The 10,580-nt window shown below is 36.1% G+C and overlaps 1 protein-coding gene across 2 annotated transcripts in view; it reads right to left on the reverse strand.

Annotated features, from left to right (window-relative positions):
• The window catches only part of LOC142344902 (RIMS-binding protein 2-like), a 114,335-nt gene extending 105,070 nt beyond the window's left edge, over window positions 1-9,265 (reverse strand). For both annotated transcript variants that reach the window (XM_075396956.1, XM_075396955.1), the window contains exons 1-4: window positions 9,099-9,265; window positions 5,335-5,649; window positions 2,570-2,723; window positions 1,296-1,454 (exon numbers count right to left, since the gene is read on the reverse strand). In XM_075396956.1, the coding sequence (XP_075253071.1) occupies window positions 1,296-1,454; window positions 2,570-2,723; window positions 5,335-5,649; window positions 9,099-9,200 (730 nt within the window). In that variant the 5' untranslated portion in view covers window positions 9,201-9,265. The remainder of the gene's footprint in view (window positions 1-1,295; window positions 1,455-2,569; window positions 2,724-5,334; window positions 5,650-9,098) is intronic.
• Between the last annotated feature and the right edge of the window lie 1,315 nt (window positions 9,266-10,580).

Here is a 10,580-nt window from a genome sequence, read left to right on the forward strand (position 1 = left end):
TCGAACAATATATGAAATTTTGAAAGGTTTTCTATCTCCTGCCCTTTTGGTTGACAGTTAAGCCAAAAATCTGGATGAACGGGGTCGGAGAATTATGTGCAAAAGCTCATTACAAAGCCTTTTTGTTGGTTTCCTTAGTTAGTGAGCAAAATATATAGGTGTGAAACGGCCTAGTTTTTGAGACGCCGCGGTTGCCATAACAATAGTCATGATTATTTTGAAATTCAATTGACATGAAATTCAATTGACAAGGTACCACTTTGCGACATCCATCGTTATGGCACCGGACTCTGTTCATTAATTAGAAATAAATAATTGAACCACATAATTGGATAATGATAGTAGTTAAGATTTACAATCTTCAGTCATAGTTAATATTTCAACTATTTCTAGGAAATTAGAATGGAGATGTCATATCAGATTTTGGATCTTTTCCGTTTGTGCCCCCCCAGCTTAGTGGGTGCATATTATTTGCAACCCCCAGACGCACGTGCAATATTTTTACATAATGATTCACTATGTAATGACACGTGCTCTGTCACTGGGGGGAGCATAACGTACTGGGGGGGCACAAACGGAAAAGATCCCAGATTTTTAGACGTCATTTTGTTTGAAGTACATTTACGTCAATTGTACCGGGTAACCAATCTTATAAAAGCTTACCGGGTAACCAATTCTTAGAAGCGATACCAACTCAAGTCATTCTAGGTCATATATGAGTTCAACCAATAGTATTAAGTCATATGCGATTTATCTGATTTCATTGTAGTCATGCAATGATCGTACAAAAATAAAACTTACTTCCCTAGTGCTTCAATCGTTATTCCCGTAGTTAGTGATACCTTAAACATTTCTATCACTGCAGCAAAACTTAGAGAAATTTTTAATTCGATGTGATCATACTTGGTCATATATGATTTGCATGAATTCTTAGCAGTCCAGAGACAGAAACCCATTCTGTGAATTCTCAGCCAATCACAGACTGAGAATACTCTATTCTCTTTTATATAGTGAATGCTCTTAAAAACTAGTCAGTCTACTGATTTTGTACACCATGTATATACCATTGACTCCGGCAACTTATATTTATTCTATCATAATAATTTAAGTTTATCTTCAGTCTTTTACAGAGTCGGTTAGTCCTGTAGAACTAGGTCTAGTTCGCGAGCAGAAATAATTAGCCCTAATTCTATAAACTCTTAAGTCTGTAAACAGAGCCCACATCGTGTCTGCCTGTCAAGCGAAAATTATACAAAATTTACAACAATGATGCAACGTATAGGAAAGGTACATACCTTTTGGATTTAGACCATAATTTCCAGCTGCGATCTGATTGAGATGTAGATTGGACAAGGATCTGTTCCTCAGTTTCTGCAAGTGACTCTTCAACAACTCAGGAAGCTCCTTCTCCTTCACTGGGTCCACGAAGTTCGAGGGCACCAAACCCCGTTGGCCTGAAAAAAGAGAAGTCGGATCTTTTCGGTTTCTGTATTATTTTCCACCCCCCCCCCCCCAGACGCACGTGCCATATTTTTACATAATGATTTACTATTTAATGGCACGTGCTCTCTAACTGGGGGCGCTTAACGTACTGGGGTAGGGGACACAAATAGAAAAGATCCGAAAAGTCATATATTTTGTTATATAGCACGTTACTATGTAAGAAAATAACACGTGCGCCTGGGGGTCATAAAAGATTTATGTTCATTAAGCTGGGGGGGGGGGGGGACAGAATAGATCGAAAATATAATTACAGAAATGGCCTAATATTCATGGTCAGCCATCAATTATGACAAAACAATTCTCGCAAAATCAGATAGTGGTAAGCAATTATGTTCAGTTCTGAAAATTTTGAGTCAGAAGTTCTAATGATACCACTCACTACATCGCACAATGAATATTTTGACCAGCTAATATTGACTGAAAAAAAACGATAATTGGCCGACAATAACGAATGACTGGCTGCTCAATGGGGGGGGGGGGGCATGTGCCTCGCGGTTTATGAATTGTGAATGCAATACGACCACTTTTCTATCCTTAACAGAAAAATTTAATCAAATTGAAATGTGCCAGGGATAACTTAATCTTAGTTTAAATTTTTCGGTTATTCGTGGATTAAATTTATTATTTTTTTCGAATATCAAGTGAAACAATCAGTCTTCATCTTTTTATAATTCAATGAAAAGATCTGAAGTTTCACCGGCTATTTTTCGTGAAATGGTTGATTCTTTCACAATCCATAGCACAATTTAGCATTAATTGAAAATTTTAAAGCGTAATTATAAATTATAGAAATGGTAGTTTCTTGCCACACGATTAGCCTATCTATTACTATGTGTTAAATTCCATGGTTAGTTAGAACTAATTTATCTGGAAATATTTTGCTGTTGGGGACGGCTTGGTCCGGTACTGTTTTCTCTGTTCGCCATTTTTGCAAACTTTACCACTAACAGTCTAAAAAATACCTTAAAACGGCGCCACAATCAATGACGAGAAAATAGAAAAACAATGAGCAGAAAAAAATCACAACAAAGCGCAAAAGAACAGCTGTGTACGGGTGTGATCAAACCTCCAAGCAGTTCCCCCTCGTAGAACCCGTCCTCGTCCATGTCCCCGTGTATGTAGACATAGTCACCCTTGGTCACACACAGTTCTAGCTCAGGGTTGTCATTCGGGGAGAATTTGAGAGGGTCGTATGTGTACTTGGCTATGTACACGGTCACCTGGATAAACACATAAAAATACATCAGCTGAAAAAAATAATATTTTTTTATGGTGCATAACATATCAAAATACGTAGACATTTATCACTGTAAAATCAAACAGTATGAAGTATAAGAAAGTACGAAAATATGAGAAAAAACTGCACTAGCGAGAACACTATTAGACCAACTGTTCCGTAATCTTTCAAGAATCTTTTCCAACTTAAAATTTATCGAATAAAAGTATTTTGTTTTTATAAAACTTAGTTTCGAGTTTCGATTTTATATTTATTCTGTTTCACAGCCAAATTTCACTGCCAAAAAATATGTACAGCGAAAAATGGCTCAATTCCGTTTTTTACGCATGCTATTGAAGTATGAGGGGGGGGGGGGGGTGATTAGATCGTAGAGGCTTTGAACGATATATTTCAATTAATAATCAGTCTACGTTTTTGATTATTTAAAAACAATTAGTTCTTAGTTTCTCTCAAAAAAGAGACACTTTAAAAAGCGATGAACTTAATTTCTGTTTCAATTTGATTGTGCATACTTTTTTTTTGTACGCAAAAACTAACCACGCATTTGAAACAGGCAATGAACAATTTAATTTTATTATATATTTCAAAGCATGAAATTTAAATTAATTTGCTTTTATTTTGAAATGTGTTACAACAGTTCATTTTGGGGAGTCGACTGCTTTCGTCAAAATTTTTGTTGATGATTATGCGTGCTTCGCCTCGTTTTTGCCGGTTTCTCGTTACTCATCAATCGATGTGACTTCAACTACACATGATATCATATATTAAACATTTACAGACTAATGTGGAAGGAATTGCTCTTGAGCGACAAACGGAGGGAATTTAACTTAGAGTGGGCGTAGCTTACAAACTCTTTATGGGTGAAAAAAAACTTCCCCACAGGGGTTTGCATTGTGACCTGCAGGTTCGCAGTCTGACATCTTAACCACTCAGCTTCGAAGGCTTTGCTTTCAGTTCGCTCAAAGTAAACAACCGAACTTATAGCAGAATGAGATGAACTTAGATCACTCACAAATAAAGAACTTAAAAGTGAAAAAAATCACTCAAGAAGTCGAAGAATATTCCAGAACAAAAGCGCAAAAGCGTCAAGCAAAACTTTTGCATATAAAAGACACGCTCGTTTAACAATAACTGCTTCAAACTCCATTCAAGAGCAATCAAAAATTTACACTGAACGCAAATTATTGATTCCTTTGACAGCCAAAATGTCACTAAAACTGACAAATCTGTTTAAATTTGTCGTTAATTTCAAAGTTTTCTTTACTGGTGGCGGTCATGTAAAACCGAATTTTGAAAAAGAGGTCAAGCAAGTCTAAATTTTCCAAGATAGCGTCTCCGCTACAACCGGCGCACGGATTCTGGATTACATCCTACAGCAGATTAGAGGCATGACCTTGAAAAACTATCTGCTGGTGGCTTGCAACCAGTGGATGTCTTAAAAATAACATTTTGTTCCATTAGAGCACTTGAATACATTAGAAATTGAATAACCTAAGGGCTGTCAGGGTTTCAACGGTTAACTATTGATTATTTGCGAACAATTACATAATTGTTACGTCATTTTGGGCTGGCTTTTATGTCGGCTTACTATTACTTGGGCTGACTTTTACTTCAACTTAATTTGCGCTCACCTTCTGTGCTACTTATGCTGCACGTCATAAATACTTTTTTAAAAGCAAACTAGAAAAAAGGAAACGAACATTGAAAAGTCGACCCTAAGAAACCGTTTCTCACTGAAAACAAACAAACTAACAAAATTCATAACGCCCGACAATTGTATTGTTAAGTTCAATTAAACAATAAAAATCCATTTTTTTATCTACTTTTTTCAAATTATAATCTCTCCCATTGGTTGAGACAATTGATTATAATTGTTCGTCTAAACAGCTAGTGTTCTGTCTTTTTTATATAACTGACAACTATACATCTATATATATATAAACACACACACATATATATATATATATATATATATAAATTGCATTGGATAGCCTTAAACAATATTTGGCGCTAAAATAAGCAAATAGCACCACAAAAAATGAAATTTTGTATAATAATTTTTTTTAAATTCTCATTTTTATAAGGAAATTTGCGACCATGAAACGGGCCATAATTATATATTTTTTTGTTTTATTGCCCCTCAAGGTACGTTTAGGTAATTTACCATAGAAATGAAAGTTACATTTTCGGCATTCCAACTGGTGTTTCAAAACTGCCAGCCTTTTGGTCGCCTTTTGGACTGTTTATCAGACCAACTCATAATTTTTTACGCCCGTTGCATGGTTAGCAAGTTTCCATAAAATCCAAATTTGCCGTTTTCTGCTGATATGATTAGAAAGTTTCTATTATTTTGGTCAACGCAAAAGGTTGACCACTAAATGAGTTCACACATGTTAATGAAATTTTTGTCACTGGGAGGGGAGGGGGGCAGTCCACCCCTCCCCTCCCCCCAATTGGATCAGACCAGATCAAGAGAGACGTAAATTTCATTGCTTTAATTCAAAAATGTATATTTTTATCAGTATGGCTGATAGAAATTTTGATTAAAATTAAATATCGCATGCAATGGGAGTTTTTATGTGTTTAAAGGTTACCGGAATCGGCTCTGTGGGTATATCCGGTCCGCCATGGGAAGTCTGCAATCCCGCGTTTCCTCCCAGAGACCCCAAATTCCCTAATGAGTTGTTAGTTAGCAAATGCCCATGATCGCCAGATATCAACCCCCCGATATTAGCACCAGAAGCATTTTTCAAGTTGTTCACCCCGGCGACGTTGTTACCCGGGGATCCTCCGGCCGTCCCGACAGCACCCAAACCTGCCCCGGGAGCGGTGCCCACCCCAGCCCCACTTTCGCCAACAACTGACTTCAATCGGTTGAATTCGTGCAAGAGGTCGTTGTATTTGACAGACTAAAATTATAATATTTCTTGGATGAAAAGAGGGATCTTTTCCGTTTATGCCCCCCAGCTTAGTGGGCGCATATAATTTGCACCCCCCAGACGCACGTGCCGTATTTTTACATAATGATTTACTATGTAATGGCACGTGCTCTGTAACTGGGGGATGCATAACGCACTGGGGGGGGGGCACAAACGGAAAAGATCCGAAAAGAGCTCTATCAATGATCTTCATAATGACGCAAACCATGCAGTAAAAGTCAAAAGTCAATGATCAGAAACAGTTTTAGGGAAATCGGGGCACTAAATCATGTAATACTTTAATCAATCGTCGTTGCAATAATAAGAGTTACACAAATTATCGATAACTTTACTTTAAAAACCAATGAATGCTATGAAAATTCAAAACAACAGCGGACCTCTTTTTTGGAAATAAATAAATCTATCGATCTTTTCCGTTTGTGTCCCCCCAGTACGTTATGCTCCCCCCAGTTAAAGAGCACGTGCCATTACATAGTACGTCGTCTTGTAAAAAATGGCACGTGCGTTTGGGGGTTGCAAATAATATGCACCCACTAAGCTGGGGGGAGGTGGTGGGGCACAAACGGAAAAGATCCAAATAAATTTTTTCACCACTGTGGTTTCGCCTCTGTTTGTATTTGAAGAGTGGCGGAAAAAGCAGCTACACAGTGGTTTATCTTAGGCAACTGGGTGCTTGGACAACAGATCGAAAGACAACAGATCGAAAGACAACAGATCGAAAGCGAAAATTGGGACAATAGATCGAAAATTAAATTAATTAAGTTGCGTTTTGGCCAATCACATTTGAGCTCTCATTTATTATACAGCTTATAACAAGTTTTGTTGTGATATTTTGTTCGGTTGTGATAGATTCATATCAAGTCCCACGGGCCGCTAATGCATGGCCATGGCTCGCGAGGCATGGCTATAATGTGGTAATTGTATTGCAGCTCGCAAATAATGCTCAATTTCAACCAATAAGAATAGAGATCTATTGTCCCAACTTTTCTGTTTTCGATCTGTTGTCCTTTCGATCTATTGTTCGGTCACCAGGCAACTGCTGTAATCGCAAGGAAAGTTGAATAAAAACAATGCCACAAGGTCATTACGGCCTTGTCGAAGTTATTTATAAACTAGGCCTAGCCTCGGATTTTGATGGCTGTAATCAAAACTCTTCAAATCTAGTACACACCAATTAATTTAGTTGCTCACAGCGTGCAGATATTGATCATGTCATCCACAGCTGATTCGACAACAAAAGTCAAATGAAAAATATGAAAAAAGTCGTGGCAATTTCGAGTGCGTTTTTTTTTAGTTACAGGAAACATAATTTTTTTTTACAAAATCAGGGCAGGAAAACCTGTAATTATGTTTGAAAAAATTCCTTGTCAAACTTCGACAGTTCCCTTGCAAGATTTTTTGTTTATGATGGAAATCTTACAAAACAATGAAATAACCGTATATCTTGCCAGATATTTCAAAAAATCGTAGTATTTTCTGTAAAATACGTGCAAGAATACTACAAAACAACTATCGGCAAAATTCTTTTTTTTTCATTAAAATAATTATCGGAATTCTGATGAATTTGATTTCTTGCTGGCAAAAATTCCTGTTGTTCATTTAACTCCAATATCTATAACATAACTCCAGAATCATGTATTCTAAGTCTTCCAAAATTCCAAAAATAGGGATACAATTTAATGCGAAGACAGCATTTCTAATGACCTAAATTTACAAAATATAAATCTTAGCAATTGCGCATTTCTGAACTCAGAAATCAAAACTTTGACTTCCATAATAGTGGATAACTAACGCAAACAAATTTCAAATAAAATTTCTGTAGTTACTATTGATATGTTTCACTGAAAAGCTTATTTAGTATAAAGTGATTCTTATTTATTCATCTGTGCCACGAGGCTTAGTAGCCGCGAATCGTAGAACAATATCAGATTCCATGGACCTGCCATCCAATTGGTCAGCACACATTTGAATGACAAAATATATGCAAAAAGGACGTCACACCTAACAAAGAGGATTCGCGATTGGCTGTTGAACTGCAAACTCAATCTGGCTAACAATTAACATTTAAAAAAATCGCAAATTAATCAATTTTTTTTGTAGTTTAATCAAATTTCTGAGTCACTACAGCTGTGAAAACAAACTGACCAAAAAAGGTCATTATTACCAAGATCTTGTCGATACAATAGTTGTTTTCACATTAAGAATACGAACAATAATGTTAACCATTTTGATTTCTGATGTCATTCCAACATTTTTGGTCTATTCATGAACTACGTGTTTCTTGAACTACGTGTGATCAGTGAAATGTGATCTCTGAGACCAAACCTAAACAAAAACAAGCTTTTACAGTCACCATAAATATAATTTACTTATACTGATCCTCTCAGTTATTTTTCTATATTTCATGAGATATCTATAACTTGGAAATAACTCTTTGACAATCGATTCAACTAATTTTCTCTCCAATGGAAATGTTTCTGCTGCTCTCCGCAAGAGATATTGATGGGCAAAAAAAGACTTAGAAAAACTAACAAAAATTGCCTATAGTTCATAGCATTGAGTAGAAAAAAAAATAAAGCGCTGGACAAAAAAAAAGTTTTTACATTAGTTGTTTTGACTAATGTTTTCAGATAAAATCTTAAATTCCATCCACTTTATAAATTCAGTAGATTTTTTTGGAATTTATTTCAGAAACAAACAAATTCAAAGTCATATTTCCTATCAAACTTGAAGAAATCATAACACTCCTAAAACTTGAGCTTCATTTTTGAAATGAGGTCGAGGCCCGTGAAATGGTGAAAAAAACATAATTTACAGCAATCTGCAAGCGTAAATTGAAATATGAGATATCTATTTAAAATAAATTTTTACAACTTTTGCCACAGAAAATAGTGCACAAATTTTGTACAATTTTAACGGCAGATTTTGTTTTTTACGAGTCAGAGATAAGCAAAAAATGTTAAAGCCCGTGGAAGAAAACTTAACCGTGCTTTGAATTGATGCTGATAAGGATATAAACCAGGTAAACACAAGTAGGTGTGTGAAACGAGTTAAAGTCAAGACTGCATGACTGATTATCGTCTGGACGGGTCTGATCATCAACATGCACCTCGACCTAGTTAGCATCAAAGTTGCATTGCCATTGAAATGAACTCATATCAAAAAATAATCATAAATTAATAATAGGTAACACAGCACTAACATTCCTTTGAAAAGGGCGGGAGATAGGGTGGGGGGAGGGGGGTTATTGGTGCAGTTACTTAGCATCAAACCATGGCATACAAATGAAGCATATTTCTAGCTTCAAAATTGAATTTGTTCACACTGAAACGCATTTTAATCACAAAGGTTGAGAGAAAGAAAGAAAGATCAGTTCAAATATGGTGCGCATGTTTTCTTTTGTTTCAGTAGACACTTACCACTGAGGAAAAGGCCGACGATGCCTGACAGCAAACAAATAAATACACAATAAACAGATGCTTCCCATTTCTCACTAAGATCATATGGAAAGGATTTGACATCTGAACCTATTAATTTAAAAAAAAACTAAGCTAGGCAAGATGACGCCGTCCTTGAGAACCACAATGGTTCTTGTAAGACCCACTTAGGATGCGGGAGGACAAACGTTAGAGTTGCAGAGTGCGGCGGTGTGTGTGTGTGTGTGTGGGGGGGGGGGGGGGGTTGAGATACCCTGCTAAGCAGACAAACACGCCTAAGAATGTTCATTAAGTATTCTAACTGACAGCAAAATTTTGACTTTAAGATTATTTTAGATTCGACTTAGATAAATGAGTTCGTGATTACCATTTTTGTTTTGTATATTATTTGCCAATATTTCTTGTATTTGGGTATTAGGGCGGAATGAAAAACAAAAGCAAAAACTCAAAATGTGGGTTTTGGGCGAAAAATGTTGACGGCACAATCGACTATAATCGTCTCGTGTAGCTGATTATATGAAACTCCCGGTTATCATACAAGGTCATATATGATTTGTATGATTTCCTGGTAACCGTAAAAGGTAACACAAATTTTTAAAGGATGGTTAAAAAGCCACGATTGTGACGCTTATTTAGCCCGAAAAAACATAGTTGTAGATTTCAGGTTAAACTGTCGAAAAAATGATATTGCGTTTTCCTGGCTATGGTACAAGGATCATATAAGATGTCACGGTAATCACTAAAAATCATACAAGGATCGGACCGAAAAATAGCGTATGAAGTGTACAACATCAGATACGACCCTTTTACGATTACTAGTAAGCAACATCCCGAATTATTTCTACTCGAACAAAATACAATAAAACCGGACCTAACGGCAAACCAATATCAGTACTGGGAATGTCTAATTAGAAGATTTACACGAGTTTTGGTTCGCAGCTTTGATCATGTCACTTTTTAGACTTAGCAACTTAAATGAATATCTCTGCACATCTAAATGCAAGACTTGGCCTAGAAGTGCAAGTCTAAATACAAGTTTAAAAATATGTTTTGACTCAGTATGCAGCAACTTGCAGGTGTTACCAAGCCTTGGCCAGAATAAGCAGGATTTGAGTTTGGACATGCCCAGTACTGAAAAACAAAATGAGAATTGCACTAAGATTTGCCAAGAACTGATATTGGAATGCAGTTATGTCAAAGTTATAATCCAATGACCACATTGGGATGGCACCTTACGGCAGGGAACTTTTTTTAGGATGTCGGCGGCTGACCGATATATTTTAAGTAGAAAATTAAAAGAAGTAACAACAAAAAGAGCTCTTTTAAAATTACATCATTTTTACCAATCAACAATTATTGTTCTTTTATATTTTGTCAGCAAACAATACTTTCATTTTTTTTAAAAATTTAATAAAACTTTTTTAACTTTAATAATAGTGACGAAGCAATAATTGTGGTTGCTAT

Source organism: Convolutriloba macropyga, chromosome 8, assembly GCF_964194025.1.
Source record: "Convolutriloba macropyga chromosome 8, txConMacr16.3, whole genome shotgun sequence".
Classification (NCBI taxonomy): Eukaryota; Metazoa; Xenacoelomorpha; order Acoela; family Convolutidae; genus Convolutriloba; species Convolutriloba macropyga.